Source organism: Lissotriton helveticus (genome assembly GCF_964261635.1).
Source record: "Lissotriton helveticus chromosome 1_1 unlocalized genomic scaffold, aLisHel1.1 SUPER_1_unloc_33, whole genome shotgun sequence".
In the NCBI taxonomy this organism is placed as follows: Eukaryota; Metazoa; Chordata; class Amphibia; order Caudata; family Salamandridae; genus Lissotriton; species Lissotriton helveticus.
In genome coordinates this window covers 573,889-595,251 of record NW_027611674.1, presented here as the reverse complement: position 1 = coordinate 595,251, position 21,363 = coordinate 573,889, and the positions used below count along the sequence as shown (strand labels likewise).

General features: G+C 43.1%; 2 protein-coding genes across 2 annotated transcripts in view; one reads left to right on the top strand and one right to left on the bottom strand.

Annotated features, from left to right (window-relative positions):
- LOC144805931 (uncharacterized) overlaps window positions 1-88 on the top strand; it is a 32,368-nt gene extending 32,280 nt beyond the window's left edge. Inside the window, exon 2 of the mRNA XM_078672403.1 lies at window positions 45-88. Within this exon, the coding sequence (XP_078528529.1) occupies window positions 45-88 (44 nt within the window). The remainder of the gene's footprint in view (window positions 1-44) is intronic.
- LOC144805923 (uncharacterized) overlaps window positions 1-21,106 on the bottom strand; it is a 214,915-nt gene extending 193,809 nt beyond the window's left edge. The window contains 1 exon segment of the mRNA XM_078672393.1: window positions 18,794-21,106. Coding sequence (XP_078528519.1) covers window positions 18,794-20,480 — 1,687 coding nt within the window. The 5' untranslated portion in view covers window positions 20,481-21,106.
- Between the last annotated feature and the right edge of the window lie 257 nt (window positions 21,107-21,363).

The window sequence follows — 21,363 nt, the reverse complement described above, 5'->3', positions numbered from 1 at the left end:
AAGACAATGATAGTAATATTGTCATACTGTGTTTTTTATTGCAGATTTTGGTTTAGATCCACAGGTACCACTTTTTAGGGTGCTGTAAAGGTGCTTGTTTCTATACTTCTCTGTACTTGTGACCACTACCAAAAAGTGTAGGTAGATCATTTTCTCGTCCTGAAAAATTGCCATTAATAGATAACAGGCAAGAAACATGTTGATCTATCTCACCAGCACATTATCTCACATAACTTAGAGTGGGAGTGTGCGCCTTTTTTTCTGGTTTTAATCAGGGTTGTGACCACAACTCATTAAAATTGTTCTGAGTAGACCTCTATTCCCTGTTTTATTTTCACATCCCTACACATTATTGTCACCTACACTACACACAATGTTTTAGGGCCCTCACACGCACTACACCCAACAGCTTTAGGAATAAAGATCTCCGCGAAGAAGGCCCCATCATGAGTGCCTGATCGGGTATTGCAGTGCAGACCTGAGAAGGAGCAGACCAGATGCTGAAGCAAGACACCTAGCTGGCTGGTTGTGTGAGGGTCTTTTTCCGAAATGAGCAACCACTTTTCCTGCTCATGGACACACTTGTGTGATCCTTTGTTTGATCTCTGACCATCTCCTGCACTAAACCCCATCCCCCCCTTCTCCTTGTAGGAACGGCATACCACTTCTGTTTCCAACATCCAATGACACCCATATCCGGTTCTTTCATTCAACCTTTTCCAGATGGCGGTCAGATCTATGAGGGTGATCCGGGGATGGGCGATCCCGTTTCTCAGAGGAACGCTACCTCTCCAGCCAATCCCAGGCATCCTCCGGGGGCAGGAAAAACAACGACATACTGTCCGATTGCACACGCAGTTTTGCTGGAAAAGCATGGCATACTTCAAATTGTGCCCCCTGAGTGCCCGTTTCACTTCTAGGAAGGAGCAGCGTTTCTGTTGCACCTTATAGGTCAAGTCTGGAAAAAAAGGTTATGCTTGAATTCTCAGATTTCAGAGGCGGTCCAACTCTTGCAGCTTGAAGGATAATGTCCCGGTCACGATGGTTTTGAATCAGGTCTTCAACGACTTGGTCTGTGGCCTTTCCCTCTGCCCGTTCGGGAACTCCCAGGATGCGCACGTTGTTTCATCTTGCTCGCCCTTCATAATCTTCTAGCCGAGCCTCAAGGTCCGATGTCTGGGTCCGTAGTTGCTTAACTGTCGTCTCCATCTGCGTCGTGGAGGGCTTACGTGTTGCGACAGAGTCTTCGTTTGCCTTGACCCTCTCCCCCATGTTTCTCAGATTGGTGCGTATGAGGTTAAAATCGATCAAAACAGTGTCAATCTTATGTTCCAGCGCTGTGCGGACTCCCCAGGTAGCCTCCATGATGTCCAGCAACGTCAAAGACCCGTCTTCAGTTTGCTGCGTCACTTCTGTGACAGCCACCTTCCCCTCTGCTTCATCTGAGTAGGAATGGGCAATTTTGGACAGTTTTTGCAATGAGGATTGCCTGGGGTCCCTCGCAGTGGCCATTGCGTCCCGCTCTCTGCCACCAATGGGAGACTACCGGATCAGGAGAACAGCGAGACTAGGATCTGCAGGACTGCAGACAGAGGCCTATTCAGCAGCATAGGCACCCCTGCTAGAAGACCAAAGCAAGGCGGGGGAGTCAGGACCCTCGGGGCACGAGTCAAACATTGCCGCTGTAGCGTCCAATCAGTGCCACCTTTTGGTCGTTCTCAGCCCCTTGTAAATCAAAATGGCAGCGGCTGGCTCCCAGTCAGCTACGACACAGTCATAGGACCCCTAAGCCCTAGTGGGGTCACGCAGCCCTAATCAGGCGCCGCATGGTGTGGTGCGAAGAGGGGTGCCGGTTCGTTGGCGAGGCAGCCGCGTCTGCTGTCACAGAGATCAGTTGGTCGCCCATTGAGCACGCAGAGGAGGAAAGCGTCCACAGAGGTATAATCCAGGCAAAGGGTTCCAGCACCATATGGAGGTGCAGCGTGCGTAACCACCAATAGGTGACTCTAATTGTGGCCCACGACGGCAGCCACTGGGAAATCACTTCAGAGTTGCGGGTCTCATTAAATTGCTGGCAGTTCACGGATGCCGGTACGGACCTCCGTCCTCGGAAAGCTTAAAGCGCAACAGCTGCAAGCGGGGCCACCTCTCACCGAGTGCCTCCAGGGCCGATGGGCTTGCACCCGATGCGCCGGGCCGGCAGTGGGAGAAGCTGTGTGACGTCATGGCCAGATCCTCGCTCCCCTCCCGGCCGGCAAGGTCGAAGGTGATTGCGCTGATTCACGGGGTCGGATTCACGCCAGTGACAGACCCGACAGATTCCACAACCTTCATTATTGATCCTGCACTCTTCTGAAGTGAAATATTCGGCCGAGCTTTCACACAGCTGCATCTCTATTTGCTCAGAGGGCACCATTCACCAGCGGGATTTATATAAAAGGAGAGATTTTTTTTGCTTGTAAACACAAAGCCAGAATATTATTTCTGTCAAGAATGAATTTAATCCACGTTCCTTCTGTTCTAAATATAGATTTATTTTCCAAGCCAAGGGTCCAGAACTGTAAAGTAGAGTTCTGTATTCTATTTTTTAAGTTCTAGAATTCTTTGCTGTTTAAGATTCAATTTTTACTTGACCGTCAAGTTCTCAGAAACCTGTTAATAACCAAGGGCCTGATTTAGATCTCGGCAGACGGGTTAGTCCATCACAAAGTGACAAATATCCCATACGCCGAAATATTAATCCCATTGGATATAATGGAATTCATATTTCGAGGGATGGAATATCTGTCACCATTGTGATGGAGTAACCAGTCCGCCGAGATCAAAACCAGATCTTAAATGTTTCAACTTCTCTGTCTCCTCTGATTTGATTGAATGATGGAAATTATCAAATTCAAATTCAGTTTTATTGTGTGATTACTTAAACCCATAACATTTTTAAAATCGTGTCATGCATGTATACAAGGATTTTTTTTTTAAAGACACAATTAGTGCTAAAAAGGTGGGTTAATCTTGCTATAAAGTGAGGTGTAGTTAAAGTGTCTGGCTAATGACTGATTGCTTAAAAAGTTAAAACCCTTGGTTGACAAGACAATCATAGCATTACTTTAAAAAGCTGGAGAGGGAGACTTAGACATACTTTTCAAGCTGTAAGTAAGTAAGAACAATTAGTATTAGATAAAAAAATATTGGTCAAATAAACTATACTGGGTGATCAAATGTTCATGAGTTCATCTTGGGGCTGCGTAATGGTGCAGCCAGAAAAAGGGAGGTTTGCGGCCCCGTATTTGCCCAGTGACTTGGCCGCTCCGGTGGCAAATTTGTTGGCTATAATCTCCTGGTGACATGTACGAGCTCCGATATTGTTCCATGCATCACGCAGTGAGTTCCTTCTGTCATTGAGCAATGCGGGACACGCGCAATCTATGTGCTCCCTTGCTTCAGAGTGGTAACCGCATTTTCTACATTCAGTACTGACATGTGGGCGCCGCCATTTAAGTAAATGCTCTAAAAAAGGCCATTCTCCAATCTCAGGACCATACATTTTAACTTCCAAAAAAGTGCAAACGTGCATGATAAATAAGATGGCTCAACCCCCAGTTTGAAGTAAGAAATAACCGCCCAGGCATGTTTCCTTCTGGACAGTTTTGCCCTGTCTGAATGAAAGGACCATAGCCGGACACTTCTCTTAGTAACAGTCTTTAACGCTGGCTGTGATGGATTTATTCCCCAGTATTCCTTGACGCCGAGTTGCTGCAAGGAATGGTTGAGATGACTGCTCAATATTTAATTCCAAAGTCTAACCTCGAAACTGCCTTCCCGGGAATTGCGCAGTCTATTGAAAAGCTTGATAAACGCGCCGGCCTCGAAACCATGATGGTCTAATAGTCCAAGTTCAAGTCTGATTTGGGCTGGAGACGAGGATATTGGCAGGCACCATGCTCGTTCAATAATGTTGGTGCTTAATTTGTTTAGAGGGGTACTTAATGCGCCCATCATGATCTCATGCCCATATGATAGGGAGTTGGTTATCTTTGCCTTCATCACCTTTAGCAATGGGGTGTCAAGGTCCACAGGCTTACGGCGCAATCCTCTCGATGACTTGCGCAGGAACAGAAGATGCTAGCTTCCCGACTCCCACTTCCAACCAATCAGAATCAGAAATGTATCATGACTCTAACTGATTAGACAGGGGGAAGGGGAAATTGGATAAAATAACAAAAGAGAAACAGAAGAGAATGGTCTTGATCCTCTGGAATCCGTTGGAATCTTCAATCAGCTCGTCAATCAGCTTCTCGAAGAACCCTAGGGATACTAAGCATATACAAGACAATATTACACTGTACCTATGAACTACTCAGTCTTCCTTGTTACTCCTTCTCTGAACACCTACCCATGAATCAGTAGTGACCTGCTGCTCTTCTATACTGAAGTGTAGTTTGAAGTGGTCTGCCTATTCTGTATTTCCAGATGACAGGTCTACCTCTTAACTTCTGTAAAACAATATGTATCTTTATAGTTTTCTGCTTAATACTCTGTACTTGTACTAAATTATATCTCACCCATTCTCTCTACCTACCAGTGTTATCTTAACGTACTTCTTATATTTTTCTTATAATTCTTCTTATACAGAGCTTTCTCCTGAATTAAGATGAATTAATCTCATTCACTTCCTTCAGGTAAGATCGCTTTTCTTCTTCTCGTTATCTCCTTTAACTGGTACTGAGTTCCTCTCTAACACTGTCCCTAACTCTTTCTAGATTATACTTGAAGTATCTGCTTAACACTGGTTCAACTGACGGTTGACAACATAGTGAGTAAGTCTTTACTTCTTTTAAGAGTTCACGTAACTTCTTGTATAGGTAACGTTGCTAATTAATATTTCACAGTCTCTAGAAATTTGAACAGATAACAGAAAACCTCCCACTTAGCTCTGAGTTTCTTCTCTGTTCCAAACAAGTCTCTCTCTCTCTTTTCCACTCCGCCTTCTGTGAATAGTTAACTGGAATTCTCAGCACTGGGTATGTTCCTCGCTGACACACCGACCGCTGACCTCTGGTTTCTTCCGTGAGACGACAGCTGCCTTAAAACGCTCTGCAACCCTTTCGTCATCAATTCTCAAGATCAAGGCAACGAAGAGTTTAGATAACCCCTCGCTGACTGGAAACGCTTCTTCTTTTAACCTATTTTCTGGAACTCTCTCAGACACGACCTCTATGACCAAATTCCTCAGTGAAGTGCGCAGTTTCGAAGGAGCGCGCGCTGCACCTGGACTCTCAATCACGCGCTGGAAGAGACTAGACTGCCAACCTAGCATTCCGCGCATTCCACAAACGGGACCACGTGATGCCTTGGCTGGCGCTCCATTTCCTTGTTTTAAAACATGATGAATCTGTGCCAAGCTTACTGGGAGGAGGGATCCTGACATGGGGTAAGGCTTGGGCCAAGTAGTTGTTTCGAAAGTTTAGCTGAGACAACCTCGAGTGACCAGGCTTTTGCCTTTACTGCCTCTTTCTGCTTTAGAAAGGAGCCTCTGGGGTCCAAAAAAATTCCAAAATATTTTTAATGATATACTGTTTCAATGTTTTTATTATTAAAGACCCACCCACCTCTCTGCTGCTTCCGCTTCCCAAAAGAAATTATTTTTGTTTTTGACAAATTGAGTTCAAGGGAGTTTATTGTTGTGTAGGGGAGCAGTTGATCAAGTAACCTCTGTAGTCCTACTTTTGTATGGGTTAGTAACACAAGGTTGTCAGCATATACCAGATTGCTAATGCGGGATCCGTCTATTTGAGGGGGACGAGAATGGACTCTGGCAAGTTAAGGAGATAAGTCTGAAATAAATAGGGTAAAAAGGAGTGGAGCCAACACGCAGTCTTGTTTGACACCGTTATTGGTCGAAATCTTCCTTGAGACATGGCACCCATCTCTCAACTTTATTCTAATCCAGGTTTTAAAATGAAGTTGAATTATGGCTCTTAAGAGGGCCGGAGGTATGCCCCAGGTCTCTATTTTTTTGCCACAGACGGCCCGCTGCACCCGGTCAAAAGCCGCTTTGAAGTCCACAAAGCAGCAGTGAAGTTGAATACCTTGGACTCCGGCTTTCTCCATCAAAACAGATAATGCAAGTAGGTTACTAGTTGTTCCGGAGTTCGCCACAAAGCAGGTCTGGTTGAAGGGAAGGTGCTTTGTTGATTTGGCCCAGACCGACAGCTCTTCCAGCAAAATACTGGCATAGCATTTAGATTCGATGTCAAGGACAGCTATCATTCGGTAGTTCTTAGGGTCATTTCTGTTTCCATTTTTATAGATTTCCAGGACCCCGGGATGTTGTGGTTTAGCCTACAGTATGAAAACAGGGGGGGGCAAGAGGTCCGACCACAAATCTACGTCCAATTTAAACAGGGCTTGAAGAAGACCGTTAGGCCCAGGAGGTCCTTATGACCTTGCTTTCCTGATTGTATGGGCAATGTTGTTTCTTAACATTTCTGGTGTCATCAAGGTCTCCGTCAGTGGGTCTTCGCTTTGCTCCTTTCCGTAAAATGTTTTTGCTTCCAGGACATGATTAGCTAAGTTGTTAGGATCGGTCTTACCTACGCGTTTGGCTTCAAAAGGTAATAACTCTAAATTAGTTGATGGGGGGCTAGACTGAAATGCAAGGTTGTGTAATGTGCTGCCGAGTACGGCTCGTAGACGGAAATTCGAACATTGATCATCATTTGTTCTACAAGTGTGAAAAAAACGTTTATGAAATATAATAACAAAGTGGACCTTTGAATTAAGAAAAGACAAATTGTGAACAACCAAGTATAATGAGTTATCAAAAATATATGTTTATTTGCACCAATGTTATTTTTTTTATATTATTTCTATATAATTTTATCTTTTTGTTTCCAGGAATTGAGAGAACAACCTATCATGGAGACAGATACTCAATATCAAAAGTAGTGTATCAAAAAAGCATTTGCAATGCAATTGCGATGGAGATGATCAATATTCAGCACATAGTTGGTGCATGGTCCCTACTGAAGATATACAGGCATACTTCCACATTCATCCATTGCATATTTCTATACAGATGCACTGTCTAATTTTTAACATAATTGTATAACAGTTGCTACATCGTAAGGACAGACCAAAAGAGTAACATCAATTGAATTGTTGTCACAAAGTTTCACAGTTAAAACGTAATTATAATTTTCATGGCTAAAGAATTGTGTGTCCTCATTTGTTCTACATCAGAGCTTCAGAGGTAAATGTCATGCACTGCAAGGGTTAACCCAGAGAGCTGCACATCACATTCTCCTGCTTTCAGTTCTGCTTTTCTCCACAGTTCTCTGGCCACTGTCACAGAACAATTAATGATGCATAAAATGGCCAAAACCACAGACAGCTCTGAAGAATCCTTCTTTTGTGCTTGTTAAATTGTTTTGAGTGTTTTGGGTTTATATGTTTTTTTACTAATCTCTAAAATTACCTGAAAATACCCTTGTTAGTCCAAGCATTGTTCATAGTGTTGATTTCAGAGGTAGCATGGTCAGGTGTGCTTGGATTTCTTTAGTTAAAACTCTCTCACAGAATAAAAACCAACAATGTTTCTTTACTTTTAGTCCACTTTGTGCGAGTCTCCCAATGGGTTTCCTGATATTTAATGTTTTTCCTAGCTGTAGGGAAATAAACAATAGCACAGAATAGACACTTTCATTGATTGTGATGGTAGAGTGCTTTCTGATTTTTTTTTAGGTTTGAAGATTGACAAAAGCTTTTGCACGTTCACTGCTATGATATGGCTTTTCTCCTGTGTGTCTTCGCTGATGAATCCTTAATGTTGAAGAATCACAAAAGCAACTTCCACATTCACTGCAATGGTATGGCTTTTCCCCTGTGTGTGTTTACTGATGTCTATGTAGGACTGATAAGCGACAAAATCTCTTCCCACATTTATTGCACTGGAATGTTTTTTTTCCAGTGTGTGTTCGCTGATGTCCATGTAGGACTGATTAGCGACAAAATCTCTTACCACATTCATTGCACTGGAATGGTTTTTCCCCAGTGTGTGTTTTCTGATGCTGCTTTAGGTGCGATAATTTATAAAAACTCTTCAGACATTCACTGCAATTATATGGTTTTTCGACTGTGTGTTTTCGTTGATGAACCATTAACGTTGATGAGTCACTAACACTACTTTCACATTTACTGCACTTGAATGGTTTTGTTGTAGAGATTCTGCACATACAGAACTATGCACAAGAAAATAGGCCATTAGTGCAAGATTGGTTGTACCTTACTTACACCTAAGAACGCACAATCTCTAGGCCGACTAGCTGTCTCATTAGCTCCCCAGACCTTCCGAAGACACTTAATGCTTAGACAAACCCGGAACACGGAACTCCCGACCTTCTAGAGTCACGGTAGCAAAGCACACCCTTTTGCTCACTCATATTTGCTTGTCCACACCAAATAATGAAGTCTATATAAAGTTTAACATGTTTATTTTTCAACTAACAAACTCTGTGCGTTGTTCTATAATGCAGTAAACGAGCTATCACCAGCAGAATAATACATAAGATAAAAACAATGATCAAAGTTACAATACCATAAAATAAGAAGGGGGTGATAATTCTGAATGACCAGTGGATATTCCGGCTATAATGCCTACACTACCCTCCCCTGGTAGGATTATGTATATTATCTAAAAGAAGATATCTGGGCCAATTCTGGGAAACCCCTCACCTTAGAACGTAGGAGCAAGGTTACATCATACGCTCAGCAAGGCTCTAGTTCGTAGAAGAAAATCTTCAATCAGTCTTGAGAAAGCTGCTGCGTGTTAGTATAATGCAAGCATTTCTAAATCGTGCCAAGAAGTGCCTAATGTTATGTCTAGGTAGTACGGACGGACCAGAACTTGAAAGCACAGTGGCTTGTTTTTCGACCTTGTACGCTGTGAGAAAACGATAACAATATGAGCTCATGTGGGCACAAAGGCGTCTTGCAAAAGAAGATACAGAGTATTGTGCGCAAAAATAAAAAGGCACACAGCTAAAATGGTTGCTAACTCAGGCTAATTAAGAATAGCGTCACCCTCGGGGACACACTACAGTTTTTCTCTAGTGTGTGCTCGCTGATGCAGTTTTAGGTTTGATAATTGATAAAAGCTATTCCCACATTCATTGCACTTTAATGGTTTTCCCCCAGTGTGTGTTATTTGATGCTGTTTTTGGTTTTATAAGCGACAAAATCTTGTTGTAGAGTATTTTAGGACCCTAGTTTAATTTTCCAGATTCATGCCCATATATAGGTATATATCACCCTATCCTTATATAGGCATAGAAATCATAACCATATTTAGACTTAGCCCATGCAGTCCAAATACGGCATGGCTACTTCCACTAATTCAGAAAATCCACAACGATTTCTTGGAAAAACTCGCCTTCAGCAGTCAGGGACTTCCCCCGCTTGAATATTAATTTGTCCAAGAACTCATGGAGTTTTCAAAGAACTGCGAGTCTTTAATGACGTTATTATGTCCAACCTTACGTCAAACACGGCACCTTCAAGGTATAAATATGCCCACACTTGCCATAGCAAACACATGGTGGTTTGGAGCAGTTCGACTATCTACCTACATGACATAGCTCGCCGCAGCAAGCGCCGAAGGAAGCCGACCCTCCAGCAGACGCACTGAGAGAGAAGTTTCTCTTGCTGAGAAATCCAGCTCCAGTGTTTCCAAGCTCCCCTTGCGGGGTGTTGGGAAATCGAGTCCTGAGACAGAGAGATACCAGACCTCCTTCATTCTAAACCAAGGTACAGAGCTGATTAGACCCTTAGAGAAATCTTGGATAGATTCTTGGCAAAGAATACTAAAACTAAGCTACACCTCACTTACTTCTTCCCTTGTACTAGACCTAGGTTAGGTACACCGGGGTAGGCGTATTTTAGAAACACCAGTTGAGTACTTTTTAGCCTTTGTTATGTATGTATGTTATTTCATATGACTTAGAAACCATACCATGCTTTTACAGTATTATTTTCTAATACTCTTCATACTGTACGCATTATACTTTGCAACCAGTATTACGATTGTAGCAGTTAATTTCTTCTGCATGATAAAGAAGACTGTTCAATAAATACTTTTTATTGAAAACACCCGTCTCTCTATTTCTCTGCACCTCTGGTGAAACGAAGCATGCACGATTGACTGAGTGAAATATCTATCTATTGTTTCCACGACTCTGAAGATACGTTTTCTCTTGGGAAACAAAGTTGTCATGTTTATGCGGTTGTCATAAACGAATCGCCTCTTGTTTATTCGAGAAATTTTCTAGTGACCTCTGAGCTAGCTGGCACTCACAATTAAGTCTAATATATTCAATAGAGACCTAGTCGACCTAAGTCCTACGTCAAATCTATAGTATATATTATTCCAATGCGCAGAGCCTATTGGGAATATAGGAACTACACTACAATCTCTTCCCACATTCACTGCAATGGTATGGTTTTTCCCCAGTATGTATTTTCTTTTTTTTTTTTATATATATTTATTAAAATCTTTTTTTTTTTGGAGCGTGTACACAGCACAACACAGAGAATTAACATCCGACAAATTGTAAATTATGTCAATAGAATTGCACAATTAAACAGTAACACCAAAAGAATCGCACAAATATACAAATATACAAAAATATACAAAAAAGGAGAGAAACTCACGGGAGAGAAAAAAAAATATATATATTCTTGGAGCGAATGGGAGATCATTAACTTTAGCCTCCCCGAATACCATTTTTCCAACGCTGTATCGGCTCCCAGATCTTTTTTCCTAGCCTCCGCGCTCTCCTACCCTTTCTCTTGTATATTCCCTTCTCTAAATTATAAACTGCCAGCATACTGGCCAGCCATTGTTGCAATGTTGGAGGGGTTATATCCAGCCATACCCTGGCTATGGTCAATCTGAGAACTGCCATTGCAATAAATACAAACTCCACGTACTCATTGTCAGTGTCCCCAGTAACTCCCAACACTATCAAATGAGGATTTAAGATAGTCTTGATCCCCAAAGATCCTGCTAAGAAACCCTCGATCCCTTTAAGCAACGGCTGAAGCTGAGGGCAGGTGGCAAATATATGAATACTGTCTGCCGCCAACTCATTACACCGGGGGCAGTTAATCCCAGCTGTCCCTCCCCACTGAGCTATTCGCGCTGGGGTAAAATAGAGTGCATAGAGTGTTTTGTAGTGTTGAGATTGAAGGGGGGCAGAGCATAGCACTGAACATCCTAATTTCAAAGAGGCTTGAAAATTGCTTACATCTGTTTCAAGTTTCGTAGCCCATTTAGCAGCTTGTTTCTCAAGATCATCCGACTTGGTAGCTACCAGGGCAGCATACAGACTGCGAATAGAACAATCTCCCCCTCTCTCTATTACTTCTAATATATTATTTTTGCCAAACCCAGCCACCCCCCCAATTTTGTTTCTGAGAAAACTCCTCACCTGAAGGTACTTAAAAAAACTCCCCCTATTGATATGAAACTTTGTCTCTAAAGATGAAAATTGCATAATCCCCCCATCCGGTCCCAATAAGTCTCCTAGCTTAACTATCCCCTTCCTAGTCCATTCAGCCATAGTTGTATCTGCAAAGATCAAGGGTGGTAAAGAACGATTCCTGTACAATCTAATGTAGCTGTTAAACCTCCCCAGCCTGATTCTCTTTGCAAATGCCAACCAGACATTGTAAGCTGCCTTAATAGTTTTAAATCGCGTCCTCTTAAAATAAGAGGAATCAGTACAACTCAGGAAGGCATTCTCTGTGCCGGACCACATAGTGAATTCATAAATCCTGGTCGATAATGCAGTTATTTTAGGATCGGCCCGCCTCCTCCAATTAGGCCCTGCATATACTGCAGCACAGCTGCCCAATAATAAAGCCTAAAGTCAGGTGCCCCCCACCCGCCCCTCTCCCTGGGTAATGACATAAACCTATACGCCCGCCTAGTCTTCCCCTGTGCCCAAATAAATTTATTCAAAATTACTTCTAGTTTATTCAACCAATGCGCTTCAAAAAATAGGGGGATTGCCCTAAAGAAATATAAAAACTTGGGGAGTACTAACATTTTTATAACTTTTTGTACGCCCTACCAGGGACAGTCGGAGGTTATTCAACCTTGTCAGATCAGAGCTAACTCTATTAATTAATGGTGTCATATTACGCTCCACCACCCTCTCTAAATCAGTAGTAATGTCGACACCCAAATATACTGCAGCGCTAACCACTCTTGGGTCATTGCAGGTGGCATAGGAATTCTTTACAATTTGGGTCTTGTTACTGTTGAGCTTATACCCCGAGATTCTCCCAAAACTATGTGCCTCGGCCTCTATTACTGTTATTGCCAGGGAAGGATTAGGTGTTATTATCGCGACATCGTCCGCATAAGCTAACACTTTAACCACCGTACCTAATGTAGTTAGGGGTGGGATATTGGGTTTAACAGATAGTCTTCGCAGGAAGGGATCCAAGTAGATTGCGAACAAAAGGGGAGATGAAGGGCACCCTTGCTGCGTACCTCTTCTTATCTGTACATCCGTAGTAAGCTCCCTATTTATCCTAATTTTGGCTGTGGGGGCTGTATATAATGCTTGTACCGCTCTAATGTATCCTTCTCCCAGGCCAAGCCATCTCATCGCCTCCCACAGATAATCCCAGGAGACCCTATCGAACGCCTTCTCGGCATCCAGAAATAATGCAGCCATAGGGTCTCCCGGGACCTCCGTTGCATCGAACATAGTGATAACCTGCCTAATGTGTTCAGTGGTTCCCTTTCCTGGGATAAACCCATGTTGTTCTGAGATGACCAACCCCTCTATTACCTTGGCCAATCTTTTCGCAAGAATCTTAGAGAAGAGTTTAGCGTCCGAATTCATTAAAGTGATAGGCCTATATGACCCTGGGGCTGTAGGTGGCTTACCCTTTTTTAATAACACTATGACTTCAGCACCTCCCCAGGATACTGGGATTGAGAGCCCCTGTTGTGCCTGGACAAATATGTCTAATAAATCAGATACCAGAACATCCCTAAATGTCTTATAAAATTCCAATGGTATCTGATCTGAGCCCGCCTAGTGCTGAGATTGCCTAGGAAGTCTTCTGCTTCAGCAGCACTCAAAATCCTGCACTGGCTACCTATCCATAAGAGTGTTATTCAAAATCTTACTAATCACTTTCAGGGCTTACCACCAGTCGGGCCCCACCTATCTGTCACAAAGGTTTGGAAGATATACTCCCTCCCGCTCACTCAGATCTTCCAACCTAAACCTATTGGTGGTCCCCAAATTCAGACTCACTACAAAAGGAGGAAAATCCCTTGGAGTGTTGGGAGCCAGAGCCTGGAAAAAACTCCCATCCCAGATGCGTTTGATCCCCTCAGAGAACATGTTTCGAAAGGCCCTAAAAACCTGGATTTTCAATGCCTCTGACACCTTCTGTCTAGCGCTAATTTAATCTTCGCACTTTCCAATCACCTTCCGATCAGCCCAATTTCCCTCTTTTCTGGTTTCTATGTAGTTTCCCTTTTTTTCTTCTCTGCGACACGTTATGACTAGCGCCAAGATGCTCCATGGAGTGTAAGCCGCGCTCTATAAAAGCTAATTCAATTCAATTCAATTCAATCTGGACCTGCAGCTTTTGCTGAAGGGAGTTCAGCCAAAGCCACACATACTTCCTCAAGGCTGATGGGCAGACCGAGTCTATCCCTCTCCTCCACGGAGAGCCCATCTACATTAACTTGGTTGAGGTACTCCTTAATGTCTATACTTTCTCCTCCCTGCTCATATTCATACAAATCTGAACAGAATTCCCTGAAGACCTCTCTAATACCCACAGGATCTGCAATCATCCCTCCTTTCTTATCCTTTATAGACTTAATATCCCCTGCAGCTATCTTCTTTCTTGTCCTAACCACCAGGATATGACCCACCCTCTCGCTCATTTCAAATGCTTCCTCCTTTTTAGCCAAATATTTAGCTGCAGCTTTACTAGCTATGCCCTCTGCACCATCCGTCTTTATTACCATTATTTTCAATAAATGTTGTTCCAAAGGGGTGCCTGCTTGTATTAGCCATGTCAGCTCTTCCTCTGCCTCCATTAAGGTTTTAAACAACTCCTCCACCTTCAATTTTTCCTCCTTTTGTCTGTGCAGTGAATAGCTGAGTGTCTCCCCGCGGACCCCTGCCTTAAACGCGTCCCAAACATTACCCGATGACGTGCTCCCTCTGTTAATCCTCAAAAAATCTTTAATCCAATTGCTCATATAGCTTACATACTCCCTTTCCTTAACCCCTTCCATGCTCATGACGGAACGGTTCCGTCATGAGCGTCGGTTGAGCTGTGCTCATGACGGAACCGTTCCGTCATGGTTCCATAAGCCCAATGGAACGTTCAGCACAGCGCGGAAATTCGCGCCGCGCTGAAGCGGTTAAGAAGGGCCCTCTCAAACGTCCAGCAATATGGATTAACGGCCACCCCTCCTAGTTCCAATATCATCACCAGAGGGTTGTGATCCGAAACTAAGCGAGGAAACTTTGTTATTTGTGATCTGGTAATTAAGGAGTGAGATATCAAAAAGTAGTCCAGTCTTACCGTGATCTTATGCGGGCCGAGAAGTATGTTGAACCTTCAGATTGTGGGCATAGATTTTCCCATAAGTCTATTAAAGAATTATGCTGTGCCATGTTGACTAGTGCTCTGTGTGTCCTTTTTTTCCTCCCTCTAATGCCCCGTCTCTTCTGAATTTCCCTATCCGAGGGACTATTGATATTTAAATCCCCACAGCATATGACCGGCACAGGCCATTTCGCCATTTCTAAATCAAGAAACTCAAATAAATCAGGGTCATCCCCTGTGGAGCCATATACAGAGATCAGTGTAAACTTATCTCCTTTAAACCCTACTTCGACTATCACCCATCTACCCCATTGATCCTCCAGCTTTTTCCCTACTCTACATTCCCTATCACGAGCCAGGATTGCCACCTCTCTAGTCTTGGCCCCTTGTTTTGTATGGGCTAAAACATAAAAACCTAACTGTTCAAGTAAATAACCCTTCCCTCCCTCCACATGGGTTTCCTGCAGGCACACCAAGTCTTGCTTCATTATCTTCAAAAATGCTGCAACTCGGATCCTTTTTTGTGCATCATTTAGCCCACATACATTGAGAGACGCAATTCTACAACACATTAGAAGACTACGAAGGGTTGATCCAACTTCTCAACAAATCTCACAAAATACATAATACTAATCAGCCTTGAGGAAGTATGTACATAAAAAAACTCCTGCGTGTGCTGTGTGTGCTGTGTGTGCCCTTTTACCCCCCACCCCTCCCTAATGTCTCCCCCACCCCTATCCCCCCCTACAGGCAAATAGGCCTCCCAAGGCCTATGTGTGGACGCTTGGACATGCAGTGGTCGCCTCCACCTCCCACCGTCTCATACTAATTCCAAAACTTACTATACAGAGTACATACCCCTCCCAGGATACTGAAGACTTTCACCCAAACCAAACCAAACTAACCCAACCCCAAGCTTCACCCTCCGTTGAACCCCAGTGCTTCCACCATATACTCCTTGGCCTTAATTTCAGAAAAGAAATATTTCACCATCCCTTTAGTGACCACTTTCAGTTTTGCTGGGTTCAGTAAAAAGTATAAACAATGAAGAGTTGGCTCTAATCAGTTAGCCTGAGCACCTATCACACTAAACCAAAAAGACGTGCCTAAACTGATACAAAGATTCAACATCAAATTTACTCTACAAGGGAGAAAAACTCATTTCAACCTGAGATGTTGCTAATCGACAGCGATTTATTCGTTCAATTTAACGTGATTGTGAGCACAGGATACTTCTTTGGCCCTGATGAGAGTCCCCCTTCCAATTACTGATTGGGACTCGAAACGCGTAGGCCTATGTACAAAGTGTTGCTCTCACTAAATTTAAAAATTGAGAAACCCTGTGCTTTAATTTGTTTATATACATCGTGTTCTACCAATCAAGCTGATTGAGATCCAACTCCAAGTGTATATATGTATATTATATCACACATGTTGACCGCTTGAGCAACCTTTGTCTCTTTCTTTTTCTTTTCGCCCCCCCTTCACAAAAAGTTCCCCTCTGGTAATTTCCCAAAATCTTTATTTACCAGAATTGTGTATATATGGATGTTTGATGTTTGATGTTGAATGATTGTGATATGTCAGACAAGTACGAATGAGTTTTGTTATATTGAATAATGGTGTAGTATTTGTATATAAAATGTAAAAAAAATTGTAAAAACAATCACGTTAAATTGAACGAATAAATCGCTATCGATTAGCAACATCTCAGGTTGAAATGAGTTTTTCTCCCTTGTAGAGTAAATTTGATGTTGAATCTTTGTATCAGTTTAGGCACGTCTTTTTGGTTTAGTGGGTTCAGTAAAAAGGCTTCTGACCCCAGAGCTTGTATGGGGGCAATTAGCTGTCTTAGCCTCCATCTGCGCTCCACGGTAACGTGGCAGAAGTTAGGCCTAGCAAAAAAGGTTACGTTATTATAGGAGCGCTTACACTCAGGTTTGGCTTTTTCCAGAATTAACTCCCTTAACAGAAAATTGCCAATATAAATCAGGATAGCTCTTGGCCTGCTCTCCTGACGCCCTGCTTGGCCTTTCCTAATCGTAAAGGGTGCCCTCTGGATTTCTATCTCCCATTGCCATGTAGCTAGCTCGGGAAAGGCCCCCTTTAATAAGTTCACAATAAAGAGTCGAATGTCATCGCCTTCTGAGCCCTCCGCCACTCCCAACAGTCTGATGTTATTCCGCCGCTGGCGATTTTCATAGTCCTCGAGCTTCCAGAGAACATCATCCGCCACTTTCTGCCGGTCCTGTTTGAGTGTCTTGAGACTATTTAAGTCATCCTCGAGCTTCCCAGTCCTTTCCTCAACTTGAGTAACCCTTTCGTCTACCTCATCAAACCGTTTGTTCATTTTTCATAGAGTGTTCTGGATCTTCCTTGACTCTTGCCTTGCCCTCCGACTTTCAACTCTTGCCTCGCTCTGCATAGTTTTCAGGGTACTAAATAGTAACTCCAGAGAGACAGGCTGAGGAGAAGCTTGTGTACAAGGCAAAGGGGTGACGCCATCTTGTTCCAGGTAAGTCTGTGACGTGGTTGAATAATCCCAGTGTAATTTCTTGGAAATGTCTGAGGGGCTATCTGCGGGGGTGGGTCTTCTCCTGGACACCAGCTTTTTTTTGGGGGTACTTCTTTGAGCTGAAGTACTACATTCTGAGTCTGTTAATTCCCCTGAGCTGTCCTCCGCACTCCCCACAGATTGAGAATCTTCATTGACTGAATAGAAACAGTCTGGCCCCCCTCTCACTGAGGCTGCCCTGGTATGTGCCTAACTCCGCAGTATTTTCTGTAAGTGGGCAGTTTCCCCAGTCCCCTAGAGCGTCAACTACTTCCTCCCCCCCCTCAGCGCCCCTGACCTCGCCATGCCTTGTTAGTTGTACTGAGGCTACTGTACCTCCTCCTGAGCCTTTTCCGTTTTCTTCCACAGAGTGCGAACCGTGGATCTTGCCCTCTGGGCCAGGGGTACTTTCAAAATTGCCTAGCTGAATACCGTCCGATGCTACTACACGAGCCTCCTCGCGGCTCTCTGGTTCTTGCCTCTGCTCCGCTGCTGCTACCGCCACCGCCGTCGGTTGCCTAGCAATGGCAGCGTCGGTGTCAGCGTCCTCGAGGACGCTCTGTCCGCTGTTCAACCCAACCATGCCCTCGCCTCGCTTCTGTCTCCCGACCGCCGCTTCCCCTGCAGAGATGCCAGCGAGGCTTTCCATCATCGTAGGCTGGCGCAGGTTAGTTTCTTTGGATTTTTGTTTGGATGGCACAGTTTTGCTAGTAGCATTACCCCTTTGAGCACCCAATACCGGCGACGCTTCATAGCCTGCTTTCTTGCTCGAGGGCTTCCCGGCTGCAAACTTCTGTGTCCCGGCTCCGGCCGGAGCCTTCGGATCGTTTCTTTTCTTTTCCTTGTCATTCTCCTTCCTTGGCTCTTTCGGCTCTTTCGGAATTGGCCCCTCCCTGCTTCCATCTTTCCCTTCGTTGCCCTTTGTGGACCGAGGAGGCATTCTATATTTAATTGATGCCAGTACCAGTCCCAGTCCAGCCGTAAGCTTCTTGTGAGTCCGGTGTAATACTTGCAGGGCGATATCCCTGACGTATGTCCGGAGACTCTGTAGGCTCACCGAGCAGCCGGTTTTGCTGCTTTGCTCCCGGCCAAGGGACCAGACACCCGCTCCCATCTCCTGGGGGTGGTCACACTCTACCCTTCAATACATCGAGAGGGGAGGTGGAGTAGGATGCGACTGCTACTGCACTCCGTCGGTGGCCATCTTGCCTCCCGGAGACTTCTCTCTCCGCCCAGTATGTATTTTCTGATGCTGTTTTAGGTTTGATAAGCGACGAAATCGCTTCCCACATTCACTGCAATGGTATGATTTTTCTCCAGTGTGTGTTTGCTGATGAATCCTTAATGTTGAAGATTCACTAAAACTACTTCCACATTCACTACAATGGTATGGTTTTTCTCCAGTGTGTGTTCGCTTATGAATCCTTAATATTGAAGAATCACTAAAACTGCTTCCACATTCACTGCAAGTATATGGTTTTTCTCCGATGTGTGTTCTCTGATGCTGTTTTAAGTGTGATAATTGACTATAGCGCTTTAGACATTCACTGCAAGGATATGTTTTTTCATCGGTGTGTGTTCTCTGATGCAGTTTTAAGTCTGATAATTGACTAAAGCGCTTTAGACATTCACTGCAAGGATATGGTTTTTCTCCGATGTGTGTTCTCTGATGCCGTTTTAGCTGTGATAATTGACAAAAGCTCTTCAGACATTCACTGCAAGGATATGGTTTTTCTCCTGTGTGTGTTCTCTGATGCAGTTTTAGGTCTGATAATTTACTAAAGTGCTTTAGACATTCACTGCAAGGATATGGTTTTTCTCCTGTGTGTGTTCTCTGATGCAGTTTTAGGTCTGATAATTGACTAAAGCGCTTTAGACATTCACTGCAATGATATGGTTTTTCTCCTGTGTGTGTTCTCTGATGTTTTTTTAGGTCTGATAATTGACTAAAGCTCTTGAAACATTCACTGCAATGATATGGTTTTTCTCCAGTGTGTCTTCTCTGATGTAGTTTTAGGTCTGATAATTGACTAAAGCTCTTCAGACATTCACTGCAAGGATATGGTTTTTCTCCAGTGTGTGTTCTCTGATGCCGTTTTAGGTCTGATAATTGACTAAAGCGCTTTAGACATTCACTGCAAGGATATGGTTTTTCTCCTGTGTGTGTTCTCTGATGTTTTTTTAGGTGTGATAATTGACTAAAGCTCTTGAGACATTCACTGCAATGGTATGGTTTTTCTCCAGTGTGTGTTCGCTTATGAATCCTTAATATTGAAGAATCACTAAAACTGCTTCCACATTCACTGCAAGGATATGGTTTTTCTCCGATGTGTGTTCTCTGATGCAGTTTTAAGTGTGATAATTGACTAAAGCGCTTTAGACATTCACTGCAAGGATATGGTTTTTCTCCGATGTGTGTTCTCTGATGCCGTTTTAGCTGTGATAATTGACAAAAGCTCTTCAGACATTCACTGCAAGGATATGGTTTTTCTCCTGTGTGTGTTCTCTGATGCAGTTTTAGGTCTGATAATTTACTAAAGTGCTTTAGACATTCACTGCAAGGATATGGTTTTTCTCCTGTGTGTGTTCTCTGATGTTTTTTTAGGTGTGATAATTGACTAAAGCTCTTGAGACATTCACTGCAATGATATGGTTTTTCTCCAGTGTGTCTTCTCTGATGTAGTTTTAGGTCTGATAATTGACTAAAGCTCTTCAGACATTCACTGCAAGGATATGGTTTTTCTCCAGTGTGTGTTCTCTGATGCCGTTTTAGGTCTGATAATTGACTAAAGCGCTTTAGACATTCACTGCAAGGATATGGTTTTTCTCCTGTGTGTGTTCTCTGATGTTTTTTTAGGTGTGATAATTGACTAAAGCTCTTGAGACATTCACTGCAATGATATCGTTTTTCTCCAGTGTGTCTTCTCTGATGTAGTTTTAGGTGTGATAATAGGCTAAAGCTCTTCAGACATTCACTGCAAGGATATGGTTTTTCTCCAGTGTGTGTTCTCTCATGCCGTTTTAGGTCTGATAATAGACTAAAGCTCTTTAGACATTCACTGCAAGGATATGGTTTTTCTCCAGTGTGTGTTCTCTGATGCCGTTTTAGGTCTGATAATTGACTAAAGCTCTTTAGACATTCACTGCAAGGATGTGATTTTCCTCCAGTGTGTGTTCTCTGGTGCCGTTTTAGGTATGATAAATATATAAAGCTCTTCCCACATTCATTGCACTTGAAGGTTTTTTCCTCAGTGTGTGTTCGCTGATGACTCATGAGTTTAGATGATTCCGTAAAACTACTTCCACATTCACTGCAAGGATTTCTCGTGTGTGTTCAATGCTTTTTTAGGCCTGATAATTGACAAAAGCTCTTCAGACATTCATTGCATTTGTATGGCTTTTCCCCTGTGTGTGTTCTCTGATGCAGTTTTAGGCTTGGTAAATATACTCTGTGTTTTATATAGCAGAACCCCCATTTCTTTTAACTTTCAGTTAACTGTGCTTTTCGCTGGTTGCTATGGAATGGCCTGAAAGAGTTTACAATAAACCACTAGCACTGAATGGTGGTCTGATATCACTTTAGGAAGCAGAGTACTGCTATAACCACCTCATGATCAGAGCTGGTATTGGACATGTTTACACAAGAAGTGGTTGATCAGTGTGGCCTAAATTTTCTGGAGGTCATCTCTTCATCTTGAGGCACGGAGGTGCACAGCTGAGACTCGTAGAACCACCGAATCGCCATTGACGGTACTTCAAAGATCTGTCAGTTTATGTTCAGGTTCGGCTGTCTTTGTCGGCACTTATGTTTTCCTGAATACTGAAACCCAATGTTTCGGACTTTGCTTTTGCAGATTTACAGTATTATCTTCATTATTCTTAAACATTTTGTGCAATCAAGGATTGTTTTCTGTCGGATGTAAAGAGATTTAAATTACTTAAATGGAAAATACCAGAATTTGCATATCAAATTTTTAATTGATTGTAAAAGCATCTCATTTATCACTGTTGTTGAAACTTATGAAGACATATTTAAGACAAATTTAACCATACAGAGGTATTTGTATAAAAGTTCCTTTGAACATGCCACAAAATTGTTGTTTACTAATTCTGCTTAGATTTTCAGATTGGCTCGGTCTATTGAATTTCCAAGTGCA